The 19100-nt window shown below is 54.8% G+C and overlaps 1 protein-coding gene across 4 annotated transcripts in view; it reads left to right on the forward strand.

Moving 5' to 3' along the window:
• Positions 1-19100, forward strand: part of SEZ6 (seizure related 6 homolog) — a 45389-nt gene that overhangs the window by 5241 nt on the left and 21048 nt on the right. For all 4 annotated transcript variants that reach the window (XM_078437534.2, XM_078437535.2, XM_078437536.2 and 1 more), the window contains exons 2-3: positions 16301-16948; positions 17408-17541. In XM_078437534.2, coding sequence (XP_078293660.1) covers positions 16301-16948; positions 17408-17541 — 782 coding nt within the window. The remainder of the gene's footprint in view (positions 1-16300; positions 16949-17407; positions 17542-19100) is intronic.

Consider the following 19100-nt stretch of genomic DNA (forward strand, 5'->3'; position numbering starts at 1 on the left):
CTGACAAGGGTGCCCCGTATGAAATTAAGGACTGAAGTAAGGTAGGGGTCACCACATGTCATCTGGCTTCTCACCGTAGCGTCTCAGCCATCTCAGCTTCAGACATCCTCACGAAGCTCAGAGGGGCCAACAGGAAACCTTGGGAGCAGCTCCAAGCCCAGCGTGTCCTTGAATGGAAAAGTGGGGGCCTTGGAGTCACCCAAGACCACAATAATTCATATCCACGAAGCTTTCACATCTCCTGAAAGAACGATCCCTGGAGTACATCCACCCACAATTCATTCGTTCATTTCATAATTATGTATTGAGGTGGGAGGCCTGGCCCCGAAACTTCAGGCCCAGCCTTTCACATACTTTTTCTATTTAATACAAGAGACTAGTTATTCCCACTTTACAGATGGGAAAACTGAGTTTCAGAGAGGTTAAGTCAGTGACCCTGGACTTCACAGCCAATAAATAGCAGGGCTACTCCAAAGTGCCTACCTATTTTGCAAAACCTGGATGTAGCCAGCATTGTGTCCACCCCCCCGGCCTGAGGCCAAGCTTTAGTACAGGCCCATGGGAACCAGGAGACTATCGCTGTCACCACCATCATCATGACAACAACAACAATAATAATAGCAACAACAATAACAGCAAACATTTCTTAGGCACATTTCTTAGTACAGGCCAGGCACTGTACTAAGTGCTTTATATACCTTAGCTCATTTAGTCCTCATACCATCTCGAGATAGAAGCTACTATCTGCATTTTATAGGCCAAGTTCAAGTCCATGTTGTCAGACCCACAAATGGCCCCTAACTTTCTCCTTGCACATTTCTGATAATGACGGTAGCTTATCTTCTTGATGTCTACCCTCAGTCCTTGCTGCTGTAGATTAGGGACATTTTATCTTGCTCTGTTCTTAGTGGCAAGGAATAAAAGATTCTGACACTTGGAGACCAGGATAGAGCCTGAGGCTGGGAGTCAAGTGAGTCTTGAAGTCTTGGCCGAGAGGTCAGTGACCTTGAGTGACTCATTCTTCCACCCTTTGGGGGCCTTCGTGGATGAGAAGACGTGTGGTTCCTGTCTTGGCCTCTGGGCTGCCCCTCCCTACCCCATCGGCCCCTGCCAAGGCCCAGCACAACCCCCTCCCAGGTCCAGCCCCCACCCACCCACCCGGCCCCAGGACAGAAAAGCCCAAACTTGCTTGAAGCTCAGCTCCTAGACGGAGCTGGGTGCCAGCTTCCCTCCACCTGCCCACCTGCCACCCAGCTGCCAGCCCTGGGAGGGGAGATCGATGCTGCAGCCGCCAGCAGTGTTGTTGGCCATTGATTGTTGAGATTTCTCCGCGGGCTCTGGAGCAAACAAACCTGCCGCTTCTCCAACAACAATCCGGGTTTCCAGCTGCAGAGTCTGCATGCAGCCTTGCTGGCAGGCAGACTGGCGGGAAGGGGAGGGGGTGGGAGGTCCTGGCTGAGCCCAGCAGGGACAAGGGACTCTGCCAGGAGATGAGAAGAAACTGAGTGGTCATGGGAAATGGAGCAATGGAGAGACTGGGTGAAAATGCTAGGTGATCCTAGACCCCGTGCGTAACTTTTTTGGGCCAACCTCTCCATTTTTGCTCAGCCATTTTTCCATTCCCCGAGTGCCATCCTGTGTCCCTCTGCTTGTTTCAGTTCTCCCACCCCCTCTTTTCCCGATCATCCAGCCCAGAGTGCTCTCTGTCCTCTAACACGAAATATCTCCCATTAGGAACTTAGCTTGACATCCAGCCATCCACTCTCCATTCAACAACCCTCTATTCAGCCCCTATCAGGTGCTTTGATAGGTAGGAATCCAGTTTGGAGGGGGAGTTGCCTTCTTAATAAGCCCAGCTATGGCTGCCTCCCCAGTTAGACCTGGACCGTCTGATTTTAATTAAATGAGATACAAATAAGATGCCAAGCAGCACCTATGTGATCCAACTACCTGCCTTTGAAAGCGCAGGAGATTCCTAGCCAGGGACTGCTCTGGGTCAGTTTCTCTTCTGAGACAAGAAGGCTTGCACCTTTTGGTCTTTGAGGGCCCAGTAAGCATCTGGGACCCTCGGGCCAGGCCATCAGGGTGCTCTCCAGCACAACTCTTCCCATCTTTGCTGGGTCTGGGTTTCCTCTAGCCCCCAAGCATGGCAGCTGCAGGCTCCCCCCTGGCAACAAGTCGTATATGTGCTGCAGAATGCAAGCGGTGGGTCTCTCCCCTCCCCCAGTGCATTCCCTGGGTCCCAGCCAGAATCCTGACACCCTGGCATCAACCTCAGCCTCTCCCTTGGTCCCCCACTCCTCCCCTCCCCACAGGCTCCTCTCTCCACCCTCAGGATCCTCCTTCCAGCTGGTCATTGGGCTGGAAGGACAGAACTGGAAAGCCCCTGTGAAAAGTGCCTGAACCACTGAGCACCCCCTCCACACAGATGCTCATTTGCATGCTGTTTTACACCATCACCCCCCTTTGCATGCTTGCTCCTTATTAAAGGCATAGAAGCAGACCCTGCCTCTCTCCACTCCTAGACCAGATCCCTCCACCCCACCCCCCCATAGCTTCTCCCTCCTTCACTCCCAGCACAGCAGCTGAGCACCAGCTCCTTTGTCCCCCAAGCAGCCACCTGCTGAGTGTCTGGCCTGGGTCCCATCAGCCAGCAGGTGCCTAGGGAGTCCCAGAGCCTGGGAGGGGGGCTATCTGGCAGTGTGGAGAGCCAACTTGTGCCTGAGGGAGGAGGGGGCATCCCCTGAGGAAGAACATGATCAGAAGAGTGCTCGTCAGGGAGCCAGGACCCCCAGGATTTAAATCCAGTACTGGCTCTTGCTGGCTTGTACAAGTTGTGTCTCTTTCTTCTGCCTCAGTTTCCTCCGGGATTCATGGTGGCTGGCCCACCCCTCTCACTGAACAGCATCGAGATCAAAGGGAATCAGAGAGAGGGTGGTGATGGAAGAGACCAAAAGCCCCGCCTGAGTTAGGGGTGAGCTGGTGGTCCTTCCTCCAATAGCCAGAGGTGTCCAGCACCGGGAGGGGCTGATTTTCAGATTGTCAGTGGAGGAGCCCAGTGCTGGACTGTTGAGGCAGGGATGGGGAGCAAGCACCAGCTGGTGCTCCAGGTCTGACCGGGAAGGTGAGACTAGCAGGTGCAGAGGGATGAAGGTTGGAGTCAGGGTGCTCCTAAGAGCCTCACCCTTGCTTGCTGCTCTGACGGACACTGCCTGAGACATCATTTACATCTAGCAAGGGGATGTGTTAGTGATTTGAAACATCTGGTCCAGCAGCTGGCAAGCCCCTTCCTGTCATGAGGCCCTAATTTCTGGCTAGTTAGAGGAAATGGGGGAAAGAGAGTCACCTTCTTTTGAGGACAGAAGAGCCTCTGGCATCTCCAGGCAAAGGGGTGAAGCGGGGACAAAACAAGGCTTGTTTGAGACAGGTCATTAGTGCATTTATTTATCCAGCCTCGCCTTGTCCCCCCTCCCTCATTTCCCATTCACTTCCTGCTAAAGCCCTAGCCCTGCCCTCCTGGGTCCAGCACCTCCGTCCCAGCCCCCTCTTGGCCTGCCAGCCAGGCTAGGAAGAGGCCTGCTGCTCAGGGTGAGGGGGTGCTCCTAAGGCTCCAGCCACCTGGGTGGTGCCCTGAGTCTGGTCTCTGTTGCACCTGTATCCCTGATGCTGGCTACTGGCCCTTCCCTGGGCCTCAAGCAGATGAGACTAGAGAGGACTGGGGAGGAGGACTTAGCCCTCTCAACTCAAAGCTTCCGTACACCCAACCTGGCAGGGTCCTTGGAGGTCAAAGCAAGCTTGGGACAAGGGAGAATCCTGAAGGGTTGGGGACTGCCAGCTGAGTCTATCTGGTATTTGGGAAGTCTTGGGAGGGTCTTTGAGGGTCTTGGGAAGAAAAAGCCCCAGATGTGCAGAAAGCCCTGCCTGTGTGCATCTCTACCTGGCTTGTCCATCCTTCCCTGGGTGTCCGAACGTCCCTGCGTATCTGTGCATTTCTATCCCTGCATCCTGGGACTGTGGCCCTGGGTGTAGGCACAGCAGAGCCCAGCTGAGGCTGGTGTCTCCCCGTCCCTGCAGGCCCTGCCACTCCCTTCCTCCCCAATCTTGGGCTCCACTGACCCCTCAAGGAGACTTGTAGCTGGAGCTGCTGCTGCTATTTTTAGCAGCTCTGCACCCCACCCCTCCCCCACTCAGATTTGCCGGGGAAGTGGGGAGGACAGGCGGAGCCTGGGGAACCCCACCGTCTGGAATGCTGGGTGGGCAAGGCCCTCTCCCGTCAGTCCTACGAGGCTGTGGAGGCGAGGGGTGCCTGGGCTGGTCCATAGGTGCAGGGCCCATGCCCTGGGGCATATTAGGCTCCATCCCGCCTGCCTGGGGCCTGGAGAAGGTCCCAGGCTGTCCTCTCCCCACCTCCTCCCCAAGTTCCTAAGAGCAGAGCCCAGGCCTCCAGTGACTCTTCCGCAAGCCGTTTGGAAGCAAGGCTAGCGCTCCTAGGTCTTCCCCACAGGAGCTGGAGAGTCAGAGAGGGGCTCAAAATGTCGGGAAGCTCAGTGTAAGGAGCACACCTGGGTGACGTGACCCCCCAGGTACCTCTGGTACCGCACTGGCACTTCCCAAAGATGTTTCAGGCCCCTGATGCATCTCAACTCTACCAAAGGCCACCAGAGCTCGTTGCCCTCTGGATTCTTGGGGCTCCCCACCACTGTCCCAGCTGCTCTGGAAACTAGCACCCACTAGAAGGGGCTACTGTACAGCAGCCCGAAGAGCATGAACTGGAGGACCAAGCAGGAAGGCACCCCTGGTTTCCTCAGAGTGGGCACCTGCCCTCTGGGCTCCGGATGCCCTTGCTTTCTGAGGCCCTTAGCGCCTATATCTGTCCTTCTGTCTGTCTCTTGAGCTTAGCAGGACAAGGGTAGCCCCCGGTGAACTTCCAGGGCCCAGCCAGACCACTTCCTGCAGCTGTCTGATCCTAGTTCTTTCACGGTGGGATGGGAAGAATTAGTCAGACAGTATAGGTGAATAGGTCAGCAGAGCCTGGCACACCAGGGGCGCTCAAATATACCACTTCCCTCCCTGGGTACTTTTCTCACACCTCCACCCCCTAACCCCCACGTGCACATACATGCACATTTTCATACTCACCCCCATGCACGTACATACTTGCACACATGCACACACGCAGACACAGCCTAGCCCTCCACGTGCTCAGCAAATACCGACCGACAGATGGAGGTGAGGAGACTGGGGTCCAGTGCCACACAGAAGGAAAGTGGTGAATCAAAAGAGCACAGTGCCCCCCCGCTGCCAGCCCCCCCCCCACCCCCACGTTTATCACTGTCCAAGAGACTCCCATCAACTCCTGAGCTTGGGCACCACCTATAAAGGCAGGGCTGTGCCTCTCCATCCGACCCACCCAAAGACTCAAAAAAGACAAGTTTGGGGCACCTGGGTGGCTTGGTCGGTTAAGCATCTGACTTTGGTTCAGGTCATGATCTCGCGGTCCGTGAGTTCAAGCCCCGCGTCGGTCTCTGTGCTGACCGCTCAGAGCCTGGAGCCCGTTTCAGATTCTGTGTCTCCCTCTCTCTCTGCCCCTCCCCCGTTCATGCTCTGTCTCTCTCTGTCTCAAAAATAAATAAACGTTAAAAAATTTTTTTTTCAAAAAGACAAGTTCAAGGTCACACAGCCCATCAGTGGAGAGCTACGTTAATGCTGGAGTCAGGGTTCTGACAAGGCCTCACCAGGCTCCTCTTAGCCTTCACAGCTAAGAACAGATACTCCTGTGACTTCCTGGGCACAGAGTGCCCAGAGCCCACATCAGCATTAAGGACCAGGGCAGCCCGGAGGTCTGGGTTCAGCGCCACCCCCCCATCCTTAGCCAACTCTCCCAATCCATCTCCTCTCAGATGCAGCTGACAACAGCAGCCACAGGACAAAAGTCACAAGGTCAGGGAGGGAACTTTCACTGTGGTGCACGGAACAAGCCCCTTCATCTGACTTAAAGACCCAAGAACCTTAGGGCTACCGTGAAGTTAATTCAGCTCGGAGGCAGACAGACGCAGGCACTGGGAGCAACCTCAGTGGTGTTGGCTTTTAAACTTCAGGGTGGGGGCTGGAAGGGGGCTGCAGCCCAGAAATGCTGGTCTGAGACTCAGGAAGGTACCTGCTCTGGGGCACTGGGAGGCTATGACCCGGCCTTGCTTGGCTTCTAGCCTTGGAGGAACTGTCCATGGTACGTGCTGGATGGCGCAGAGGATGGAGGGGATCGCTACTCCTTCCTAGATCAACTCCTGTTCCCCAACTTCACCACTGGGCTGGGCTAAGCTGGCCCTGGTACAGGCTCCAGGGAGAATGTACTTCCTGCCTTTACGGCCTTCCTTGTCCCAGCTAACATTCCCAAGGTTTTTCTTTCAGAGAAATACACCCCTGCCGCTGACAAGGTGGCGACTGGAGCATTAGTGCTGGGGCAGGGCTGACCTGAGCACCCAGCTCAGGACTAAGTCCCTCCCCACGCCCTGGCCACACATTCCTTTGAGTTGGCATAATCGGGGTGGAGTATGGCAGATTGATTAGTTACCAGTCTGATGAGGGAGTTGATGCCAACGGGACCCCTGCTGCTCCTCCCAAGCCTCCAGTCTGCCCCAGGGGTGGGAGTCAATTCTACTGCCCCTGTTCCAAGGCCACCCCCAGTTCCTGTGCCTCTTGCCCAACCCCAGGAACTGTGGGCAGGAAGACCTCGGGCCCCCAGGTCCCCAGGACCAGCAGGCAGACAGGAGAAGGGAGTGCAGGGCTGCAGGGGAAGGTGGAGCACGCAGCAGGTGACGCTGTAGCAGAGGCCTCATTAATCACCTCTCCAGCCCCCAGCTCTGCAGTGGCGAGACCATATTAGATTTTAAATTGGAAAGCAGAGAACATGGCAGTTAGCCGGGAGCTCCCTCTACCCTGGGCCCCTGGTCACAGCCTCAAGGGAGGGAAAGTGCAGTAGGGAGAAGAGAAGAGAGCTGGCCCACCACAGTCCAAAGCCCTGTCCCCCTCCCTCTCACATACCCAGAGCCAGAGGGACTGTCCAGGTCACATGGCCCTGCAAAGGGCCAGGATAAAGTCCAAGAAGGGGCAGAGTGAAAAGGAGGGAGCATAGCAGCCACCTTGGGGAGAAGTACATCCCTTCTGGGAGTTAGTGCCTTTTGGGGCTTGAGGACTGTATGAAGCCAGGTTCCAGGGTGTGGCATCCGTGAGCTAGGACAAATGGTAATGACTTGTGGCCCGTGCATGTGTTTGGACCTGCATGCACACGTTCATGTATACCCACAGACCCACATGCTCATACAGGCACACACACGTGCTCACAGGAAGCAGCAACTCAGTGTGGTAGAAATTTTGAGCCCAAGCTGTGGAACAGGCAGACCCAGTTCAAACCCCTTATTTGCCACTTCCTTCCTGTATGCACTAGGATGATTTACTTTGCCTCTCAGCCTCAGTTCCTTCATATGTAAAGTGGAAAATATTGATTCCAAGCACGAAAAGCTGCTTCTCTGGGTGGAAGGCAGCTCTCTAGGAGGTCCATGCCTGACCCAGTAACTATGGATGCCCTGCCATGGCTTCAAGCTGCCCTGGGGCTGCCCCAAGAGCCTTGAGGAGTGGCAGGCCAGGCTCTCTGCCTCCTGTGCTCCTGACTGAGCAGTGAGGTTGCTGGCAAGTCAACAAACACAGCAGGCATTGTCATGAGACATTCACACACCCTGATCCCATCCTGAGCCAAATCACGTGAGGCCAAGCATTCCTGGCTTTCTGCCACCCACAAAGCCCTCCTAAATTGGCTCTGCCTGAGCTCCCCAAATTGCTCATTGAACACCCACCCCTCAGAACACCAGTGCTCAGCCAAGGTTGGGAAGCCAACATCATCAGTGGGTGGCACTCATCCTCCCTAAGGGGTAAGTGATGACAGGCCAATTCTCCTGAGCCTTTACGGAAAATCTAAAGAAGGCCCATGGCTTCTCTCCCCGCCCAACCCCAGACTCAAACAAGAGGAGCAGATACTGCCACGCATGCCGTCTTAAGTCTTCTGCAGGACGCCTGTTCCAGGCTCTTCCCTTCTGAAAGGCGGTGAATCCTGCAGGAGATAAGGTCAGGTATGAGCTACACTTTCCATCATGGTAGGACTAACCCCACATTGGCTATTTACATGTAAATTCATTAACATGACATAAAATTTAAAATTCAGTTTCTCGGGGCGCCTGGGTGGCTCCGTTGGTTAAGCGGCCGACTTCAGCTCAGGTCATGATCTCACGGTCCGTGAGTTTGAGCCCCGCGTCGGGCTCTGCGCTGACAGCTCAGAGCCTGGAGCCTGTTTCGGATTCTGTGTCTCCCTCTCTCTGACCCTCCCCCGTTCATGCTCTGTCTCTCTCTGTCTCAAAAATAAATAAACGTTAAAAAAAATAAATAAATAAATAAATAAAATTCAGTTTCTCAGTCTCCTAAGCCACATTTCAAGTGCTCCATAGCCACATGTGGCTACCGGCTACCATACTGGACACACAGATGCAAAATGTTGCCCTCATCACAAAAAGTTCTGTGAGATAGCACTGTTCCAGGGCTGGACAACCACTGGGTTTGAATCTGTTACACTCAAATTAGTAATCTTGGGGGAACTGTGCTCCCTGGGTCCCAGTTTCTCCATCTATCAAATGGAATACTAAAAGTCCGTGTCTTATAGAGTGTTCGTGGGAATTGAAGGAGCTGATTCTGGTAAAGCACTTAGAATGACGCCGGGCATGTGGCAAGTTCTCAGTCAACAGTAGCGTTTCCTATTTATATACGCAAAGTCCTTTTTAGCTCACTGGATCCTGGTAGGTGAGAGCTGGCAGGGCCCTCAGATACTTTTCCCATCTTGCTGGTGGGGAAATGGAGGCTTGTGTTCAAGAAGTGATTTGTGCAGGGGAACCCAGCCTGTCAGGGGCTGCACCAGGACCAGGTGGGCAGCCTCCTGGCTGTTGGCCATTACCTACCCCCACCCATGCTCTCTCCATCTGGCAAGAAGATCCCAACCCTGAGATGCCAAAGCCCAGGGTTATCTACCACCCCAACCCGGGACGGAGGGAGACAAAGTTGCCCCTGCTAGCTCAGGAAGTAGTGAACTCTCTGTCCCTGGAGGTATGCCCACAGACAGTAGACAGCCCCAGAAGTTTTGGAGAGTTTACTCTTATTTTTTTTAAGAGAGAGAGAAAGAGCAAGCAGGGGAGAGGGAGAGAGGAGGGGAAGAGAGAGAGAGGGATAGAGAGAGAGAGAATCCCAAGCAGGCCCCACGTTCAGCACAGAGGCCAACGCAGGGCTCAGTCCCATGACCATGAGATCATGACCTGAGCCGAAATCAAGAATCAGGCACGTAACCGACTGAGCCACCAGGCGACCCCAGAGTTTACTCTGCAGAGCAGTTGGGCAAGGTGATCTCCGAGCCCCAAGATCCTGAGTACCAGCCCTATCCCCCGTTTCCTGTGTGACCTGGGAAAGCCCTCTGGACTCAGTTTCCTCCTGCAAAAATGAGGGAGGGATGAGATGTTCACCAAGGCTACATGGGCTCAGATTCTCGGATCCAGCGACTTCCTTGCCTGGAACCTGGCCAGGAGGAGATGCTCCCATTCATATTTGTACTCCAGATTTTCCTGGACTGCCAGGGGTTGACCAAGAGAGGGCAGTAAGAAGGTGTGATGGGGGAAGGGGAGTCAGTAGCAGAGAAAAAGAGGAGATAGTCTGGAACTGGGGGACCCACTGGCCTGTGCTGGCAGACACTCTTTATCAATTGCCAGTTGGGGCTGTGCTGGGGAACTGCCAAGGGCTGGCTGCCCATCTTCTCCCTGTAGGACCCACCCCGGCCCGCCTCTGCCCTCCCCTGCCCACCCCTGCTGGACAAGGGCCAGGTGCTTTGGGGAGAAGGGAGGCTTCCAAGTGTGCAAACAGGCAGAGTCCTTGAGCCCACCCTGCACTGTGCCAAGCACCAAGGGTCAGCATTTGTGGGCAGAGATATGGGAAGAGAGATGCCTCATGCTGGATCCTTGCCCACAGACACAAGCAGTACCGGGAGTGCCTGCAGGAGGTCAGAGGAGAGAGCCATTGTCATCCACTGGGCCAGCAGAAATGGCTCCCCAGAAGAAGGATAGGAGCTGGGCCTAGTAGAACGGGGAGGGTTTGAAGAGACAAAGGCATAGTGAGCAAATGGGGCAGAATGGGGAAGGCACCTGTTCTGGCAGAGATGGTCCTTTTGAGTGTATTTCTGTGCCCACTTCAACCACTGCCCCTGCAGGACAGTTCCTTCCCCATACCCTAAGCTGCAGGGCTCCAGGTACGACTGCCCTAGGACAGTGGGGCCAGGCTGCTGGGGAGATGGTCAAGGAGGCCCCAGTTGCTTCAGCCAAGGGCCAAAGAAAACAGTGGACAGAGCTGAGCTATGGAGCTGTCCAGTTCTGGGTTCTAGTCCCAGGCTTGCCACTCATTAGCTGTGTGCCCTTGAACAAGTTACTCAACCATTCTGGACCTGGATGTCTTCCTCTCTGGGATAACGACCCAAACGTCCTTAGAGTAAGGGGAGGATGAGACCGACACATGAAGGTGCTGATTGCATAGTGGGCACACAGGGAGCACGGACTAATAGCGTTACCTGCCCCAGCTGCCTGGCTCCAGACCACAGGAGACAGAATGTGTCCATTCAGGCTCTGCCACATCTCCTGGGTGACCTTGGAGAAGGCACACCCTAGTTCTGGGCCTCAGTTTCCCCATTTGTCATATGGCGCTTATATTGCCTTTCCTGTTAATGTAAGTAGTCGAATAGCAGCAAACCTACCTCAGATGCGGGGATAGTGTGCTGTAATTGCTACAGTAACACATGGAATCAGAAGCTCTAGAACTGGACCCCAGGCCTCAGGGGCCTCAGGGGCCAGTTAGACTCTAGCTGGGACCTCTCATTTCAGGGGGCAGGTCTGGGCTCAGTGGTCCTATGGAGACCAGGCTCTGGCTGGGGGGGGGGGGGGGGGGGAGGGCAGGCACTCTCACTCCCAGGACCCCTCTCCCCTCCCTTGGGCTCTGGGATAATGAGGTCTACAGGGGCCAGGCCCTTACTAATCCCCTATTAAAACTTGAAAGGGGCCAGGGAACCTCCAGAATAAACTCATTAACTTTTATGGGATAATAAATGTATCCCATTAAATTCTCATTCTTATGCTGGGCCAGCTTAACCTCCAGAACCCAGAGGGGTGGGCTCCCTGCCCACTGTATCCCCAGGCTCCCCCTATACCCACCTGCTGTCATGCTCCCCCCAACACCAGCTGAGAGCTGGTGCTACCACAACCTAGGGATCAAGGCTGACCTCATCTTAGAACTCTGGGTACCCCTCCCTGTGCTGGCCTTGGCCTTGTCCTTGGGAGGCCAGCAGCTGTGGCCCTGAAGAGGGAATGCCTGGTACCTCTGCAGAGACTATCAGAGTGACGGGGGCCCCTTCTGCCCTTGCAGAGGCTGAGGCGGGGCTGGCAGCTGTGAGCATAGGCCTGTCTCTAGGTGGCCCTCACCAAACCCAGATGTCCCCACTCCACAGATGGAGAAACAGAGACCCTAATGGGCAGCCCCCTGCCCAGGTCACACAGCTAGTGAGGCACAGATTTGGGACTGGAACCTGAGGTTTTCTGGCTGTCTCGTGCAGAAAGATTTACAGAAACACTAGCACCAAATGGGGCAGCCCAGCTGTCCCTGAGGCAGCATCTGAAGGCTGTTGTCCCGAGCAGCAGGTCCCCCAGGTGGGGCCACTGCATAATGACCCCAATCCTTCACCACTGCCTCCACACAGACCGATTCCAGCTCCACAGCCCTCCAGCACTGTGAACCCTTGGCAGCCTCCTGGACCTCCGTGAGCCTCAGTTTCCCCATCTATAAGACAGGGACAATAACACCTATCTAGTTGGATGCAATGAAGAAAAGTCCCCAGTCTTCATGGCTTCCTCCAGAGGCTAGACAACCCACCCCTCCTTCCAATCCAGGCCTGCGGGGGCGGGGGCAGCATTGAGCACCGGGCTCTTGTCTGTAACCTCACCAAGCTGGGCCCCTGGGGAGGAGGGGGCAGGACCGGCGTGCTTTCCTAGGCTGCCCAGTCTGGGCCTCCAGCGGGGGTGGGAGGGAGGCCTCCATTCCCAAGAGGGGCCACGGGGGGGGGGGGGGGGGGGTGGCTGCGCCGGCCGGGAGGCGGGAGCGGGAGAGAATCCACCGGGGAGGCATCCTGAATGGCTCATTAGTGCCGATGAAAGCCTTTTTTCATTTCGTCTAAATACTTTAAACAGGGCTCCCTCCGATGTCTATTTGCATAGCTTAAGAGCTAATGCGGGGGGAGGGCCCAGGCGACGGCGGGGCCACACGGGGGGGGGGGGGGGGGCTGCCGGGAAGCTCCGGCCTCATCTGCGCGGGGGAGGGGGTTGCGCGGAGGGGACGGGTCTTTCCCGGACCCAGCCCTCTTGGAAGAAGTGGCCCCCGGCCCTCCCTCCCTACTGGAGGAGAGGAGAGAGGAGCAGCCCCGGGAGGGCATCCCTGTGTCGGGGCAGCGGGGGGAAGCAAACAGGTGGGGATCATGGGGGACCTGTCCACCAACGACATGCAGGCCTAGAGGTAGCTGCCCTTTGCATGCTGGAATATCCTCATTTAACAGATGACGATGCTGACGTGCTCGGGGTCACACACACCGCCACACAACAGGGAACATGTTCCCTCAGAGAGGAGAGCCCGTGTCCAGGGCCATCTCCTCCCCACCCCAGGCCTGCCTCAATGTTGCCCTGGCAGGGGTGGGCGGGGGCCGCCCAGCCTCTGCGGTGTGGCCTCTCCCTCAGTGCCTCCCTTGAGAAACTACAGTTTAGAGCACCAAGTCTCAGAAAACCCCTCCCAAGTGCCCGTTTTACACCTGAGGACACAAAAACCCTGAGAGGCAACTTGCCTGGGCTCCTGGGAAGGGGGCCCACGTGGCAGAGCTGACCCTTGAACCCAGGTATGTGGGACTCTGGCCGCGCCCAGAGAAACCGTGTTATTGTTTCTGGTTTGGGCCCCAGATTCAGAGGCGCTTGGGGCACCGGGTGGGTGCTCCCTGAGTTCCAGGCAGAAGGCTTCCTGAGGGTCCAGACCAGGCTCCGGATGCCAGAAATTCTGGCCCTAGCTCTACCTGCAAACTGCACCAGACCTTGGACAAGTCCATTATCTCTCCGAGCCTTAGTTTCCTCACCTGACTAGAGGCTTCTCCACTGGATAGCTCGGCTCTCCTGTGAGGCAGGCTAGTATCACGGGAAGACTAAGGCTTTGAAGCCAGATCAGCATAGCTTGATCCCAGCTCCACCACTGTGCCACTGGGCAGGTCCTCACCCCTCCCCTCTAGGCTTCAGCTTCTTTATAATTCCCCTCTCACGGAGTTGTAGTATCAATTAAATAATACAAGATCTGGGAACAGCCTGACTCAGTGACTGGAAGACAGTAAGCACCTGATGAGACTGAGCATCTGGGGTCCTGACACCCCCTTTCACCATCCCCTGCCTCACATTCTCTCCCTCTGTCAGTCTCTGCACCTCTGAACTCAGCCCAGGCAGAAAACCCCAGGAACCTGGTGGCAGGAAGGACAGGTCACAGGGCCTCGGGCTTCCATCAGAGTCAACCAGGATATGGGGAGATGCCCTCTCCCCAGAAATGGCTTGTCTCCCAGAAATGTTATCTTACCCTCTCTGACAGTGGGTAGCACCCTCCGGGACCAAGTGGCAGCTGATTACAGAATCAATTTGCTCGTTTGATATGCTATCTCGATCCCATTTAACCAAGTGCTCAGTCCCCCCAGATAACACAATCAGTGCAATCGACAGTGACGGGAGGTGCCCATTAGCTCCGCTCCATTGCCTGGTACCCACCTGGCAGCCAGCGGGAGGAGCTGGGTCCGCTATGGTCCCTTCCTGAGTTAGAGGATCTCCTTGTCCTCCCTCTCCCAGTCAAGAATCCCACAGGTACCTGCCCTGGGAGCCACGGGCCACATGTCTTATCGGGCAATCCTGGAAGGGGACACTGGTCTTCAGTCTACGTGATGAGAAAGGGTCCCGTTCCTTGTGCCATGTTAAGATCAGTCTCGGCTCACCTGGCAAAGACTGTGTGGCATCTGGGAGGTGGGCAAAGAGAGTAGCCCTGTCCTGGCATGTCACAAGCACTGCCTGGCCCCTCCATTAGTGACTCAAATGAAAGACACAGGGCGCTGGCCGACCATCTGCTCTGGGGGTATGGGCCTGGCTGGGCATTGAGGTTGGGCATTGTGTCGTCAATGTCTGGCACGGAATGCCAAAGCACAGATGAGTTGCTTTAGTGGGCATCTCAGGAGATAAGGGTTGGTCCTGTTTTCTCAGGGTCTCGGGGCACCAAGGCCCCTCTGACCCAGAACCATGGAGAGCCCTCTGACCTGCCCCTACCTCTTCCACCCCGTCTCCTCCCTCCTCCCATTTGTCTGACACATCAGAGCTGCTATGGGCTCCTGAACAGAATGTAGGCCATCTGCCACTTCCTCACGCCTGCCAATCCGTGGGGTGGGTGTGAGCCTGTGGAATGACAACCCCACCATCAGACATTCAGAGGAACCAACCTTCTCCTCGCAAACTGTTAACTCGCTCTGGCTGTGTTTCCCTTCAAGTGCTCATGCAGCCATTTTGAGAGCTGTTAGAACCAGAATATCCTCCTGGCCTTCTCGGAACTGGCAGAATTCTATATGAGCTGAATCTGGAGCCAGCATCCATTGACCTTTTCCTGGCAGTTAAGGATCTGGAGAGCTTAGTGGCCCACAAGCAGAATATGCATCATCTGTCCAGCTCTGTGGTTCAAAAAGTCAAAATAATCAATAGCAGAGCAACCTGTACCTCAAACCAGCAAGAGCAAATGAGTTTCCTCTTCCGCAGCCTTTCGAATTGATTAGTAGTGGCTGCCTGGATAACTGTGTCGAGAAGGATTCTGAAGTCCCATGCGGCTCAGCAAGGAATACTCCAAACTGGCTAACAATGTCTGCCATGGATTGGGGCTAAGCATTCTATCCCTGCTTTAGACCCTGCCCTAGATAGTCCTGGCTAGTATCATAGGAAAGATCACGAGAATTTAGAGACACATATCAAATGAGGAAAAGAAGTAATATCATCTCAGTTAATCCCCCAAATAAACCCCATTTTACAGATGAGTAGACTAAGTTGCAGAGAGTTTAGGTTATTTGCCTGAGGTCAACAGCCTCAAAGCAGAATGGATTTGGGGTTTGAAGCCACATATGCTTTACTCTAGCTCTTGGCTCTTCCTACTCTGTTCACATCACTGTTCTAAAAGGATCCAAAAAAAAAAAAAAAAAAAAAGACGAAAGAAACGATTTTTTGAGAAGTGAGAGAAATAGGACCAATTGGGACTCTAAAAAAGATGCTATGTACCCGTGAGGGAATCTAAAACAAAACCCCAAATATATGAAGCATTTCCTGAAACTAATGACTAGCAGCTTCACTGAGAATGGAAAATGAACTTGACAGCCCTATAATCTCAGGTGGAAAAGTCACTGTGGTGGGGGGATCTGACTTTTGCTAAGGGTTTTACCTCAGGTCTTCAACTGACTGGTGTGTGACCCAGAGCAAGCCACTTCCTTTCTTTTTTTGTTTTCTTTTTTAATGTGTATTATTTTTAAGACACACACACACACACACACACACACACACACACACAGAATGAGCGGGAGGGGGCGGGCAGAGAGAGAGGGAGACACAGAATCCAAAGCAGGCTCCAGGCTCCGAGCTGTCAGCACGGAGCCCGACGCGGGGCTCGAACTCATGAACCGTGAGATCATGACCTGAGCCGAAGTCAGATGCTCAACCCAGACGCCCCCACTTCCTTTCTTTGGCCTGTTTCCTCACCTACAAAATGAAGGCCCCAATTAGGAATGGCAAATACGTATTTGTCCTGTCGGTCTGAGTTATCAAGGCTGGTTGCCGGGCATCTTGTGTTGAGAAGGAGTCTGAGGCCAAATCTGAGAACGGCAGAAAATAGTGTAACCGCGTCCACCTCTGGTGTCGGAGGGGAAACGAGGGGACATCACATATCTCAAGGCTGTCACGTGAGATATGTGATGTCCCCTCATTTCCAGCTCTCAAACTCCGTAGCTCCTGGTTCTGGACATTGAACACACTCCCCAAGTCTCTCCATCAACAGAGAGGTAGATCTCCTGCTGTGTGGACTGGGGGTGACGCTGTTCACGGTGGGGCAGGGGGGCACCTCTGATGATTCGTTATTATTTCAGGACTCTCCTCAGAGACCCCAACCACGGGGGAAGGGCAGGCCCCAGGCATCGAGGAGACGGATGGGGAACTGACAGTGGCCCCCACACCTGAGCAGCCGGAGAGAGGCGTCCATTTCGTCACAACAGCCCCTACCCTGAAACTGCTCAACCACCACCCGCTGCTCGAGGAATTCCTACAAGAAGGGCTAGAGGGGGGCGAGGCAGGGCTGAGGCCGGTGCTGCCCTTCCAGCCGGACCCACCTACACCATTCACCCCGAGTCCCCTTCCCCGCCTGGCCAACCAGGACAGCCGCCCTGTCTTCACCAGCCCCACTCCGGCCATGGCCGCGGCACCCACTCAGCCCCAGTCCAGAGAAAGACCCTGGAGCCTGGAGTCAGAGGCTCCTGTGCTTCGTATCACAGCTCCCCTGCCTCCAGTGCCCACCCCAGGCCCAGGGGAAAGGCCCAGTACTACACCCCCTAGCAGAGCATGGACTCCAACCCAGGAGGGTCCTGGAGACATGGGCAGGCCATGGGCTCCAGAGGTTGGGCCCCAGACCACGGGACTTGGGATGGAGGGAACTATCGCCACATCTACAGCTTCAGGGGATGATGAGGAGACCACCGCCACCATCATCACCACCACCATCACCACCGTCCAGCCACCAGGTCAGCTGCTCGCTGGCTTGCAGATCTAGAAATGGGGATCGGGGAAATGCGGGGCCCCCGTGTTCCTCTGTCTCTGTCACTGTGCCATCCTGCCTTGCCCTTTGGCACCAAGGGCCAGCACATAGGAGGCATGTGGATGGGAACCAGATAGACCTGGGTTCAAACCCTGATTGGAAGCAACTACAACAGACCCTAGGAATTTTGCTGAACCTCTCTGAGCCTCCTCTGTTAAATAGTGGTAAGAAGACGGACCTCAGTGAGCCTTTGTGAGAACTGAGCTAAGATTGCACATAGTAGGTGCTCAAGAAAAGGTGGTCCCTTCTTTCAACAGGGGAATAGACGTCCCAAGAGGCGGGCTTCACCACACACACACACACACACACACACACACTGATCAGCCTTGGTTGAACCAACTTCACCAGAGCTGGGCTTAGCCTTTTGTTTCCTCCTGCCTCCCAGGCCCTTGTAGCTGGAATTTCTCAGGCCCAGAGGGCTCTTTGGACTCCCCCATGGCCCCCAGCTCACCTATTGATGTCGGCCTGGACTGTTTCTACTACATCTCCGTCTACCCTGGCTACGGCGTAGAAATCAAGGTAAGCAGCCTGGATCTGGCGGAGACAAATCTGGGGCTGGTGTATTATCTTTCCAGAAAGGTGCTGGCTATCGGGGGAGGTGGGGATGCTCAGGGGCATCCGTTGGAGGGGGGCCTAGAGCCAGGGCTGGACCCAAAACTTGGCCAGTTTCTGCCCTATGCACCAGGGACTAAAGAGCTACTGTGCCCGACCAGTAATGCCTTAGGTTGAAAGGGGCTGCAGGAGGGGCAGGCGAGCCCATGCTCTTCCCCAGGAGCTCAGAAGAGCTTGAGGAGGGGCTCTACCCTTGGAGGGGCAGGGGATTGGGTGAGTCTCTGAATTTATGTGACTGAGTAGCAAGAACTCAGGGCTGTGTGGTTGGGCTCGAGAGAGCCATGCAGCGTCAATGACTCTCTCATTCACTCACTCATGCCTTCAGCAAATACTCCCTGAGCAGCTCCTCTGGCCAGGTCCTGTGCTGACTCGGGTGCAGAGGTGAGGGAGACAGACGTGGTGCACCGTCAGCTGGTGGGCGAGTCAGACCCACAGTCCCAGCCTCCTGCCACCTGCCCTTTCTGGGCCATCTCATCCCTCCCTTGGATGAAGACTCTTTTAATCCTCAAACCTGAGCCCGAAGGTCCTCAAGGATATCCCATAGGCTCTTCCACCCCCATGCACCTCAAACCCAACTCTTCCCTCTTGCTCCCCCAAACCTGCATACCGCACCACTCCTGACCTTAGAGATGGACCCTAACCCATCAGAAACATGGAACAGGGCCACCACTGTGCAAGGTGGATGGCACCTGGAACCAGGCTGCAGGTCAGCCTGGCCCTTCTTTCTCCCTCATCTCTGGGTCCTGTCTACCCCTGTGCACATTCTATCATAACATTCCCCAAAACTCAGATCTGCCTGCTTCTCCCCTCCATCCCCACAACCACCACATGGTCCAGCCTCCATCATCCTTCCCCCAGATGATGCAGTGGCTGCCTCACTGGTCACCCCACTCATGATTGCCCCCACTGTCCTCCACCTCCACTGTAGTCATTTATTTTAATGTTTATTTATTTTGAGAGAGAGAGAGAGAGAGAGAGGGCACCTGTACATGCGTGGTGGGGTTAAAGAGAGAGGGAGAGAGAGAATCCCAAACAGGCTCCATGCTGTCTCCACAGAGCCCGATGAGGGGCTTGATCTCACAGACCATGAGATCATGACCTGAGTTGAAAGCAAGTGTTGGACGCTTAACAAATTGAGCCACTTAGGCGCCCCTGTAGTCATCTTTATTTTGTTTTATTATTTTATTTTGTTTTATTTTATTTTATTTTATTTTATTTTATTTTATTTTATTTTATTTTATTTTATTTTATTTTAATTTTAGTAAGCTCTTATGCCCAATGTGGGGCTTGAACTCACGACCCTGAGATCAAGAGTCACATGCTTTTCCAGCTGAGCCAGCCAGTGCCCTCCACTGCAGTAGTGTTTCCCATATGAAATCAATCCTCCCCCACCACACCTCCCCAGGGGCCTCTGAATCATGGCCAGTCCCTCTGACCCATGTCTAGCCACTTCCTCCCTCATTGTC

Source organism: Panthera onca, chromosome E1 (genome assembly GCF_046562875.1).
Source record: "Panthera onca isolate mPanOnc1 chromosome E1, mPanOnc1 haplotype 2, whole genome shotgun sequence".
In the NCBI taxonomy this organism is placed as follows: Eukaryota; Metazoa; Chordata; class Mammalia; order Carnivora; family Felidae; genus Panthera; species Panthera onca.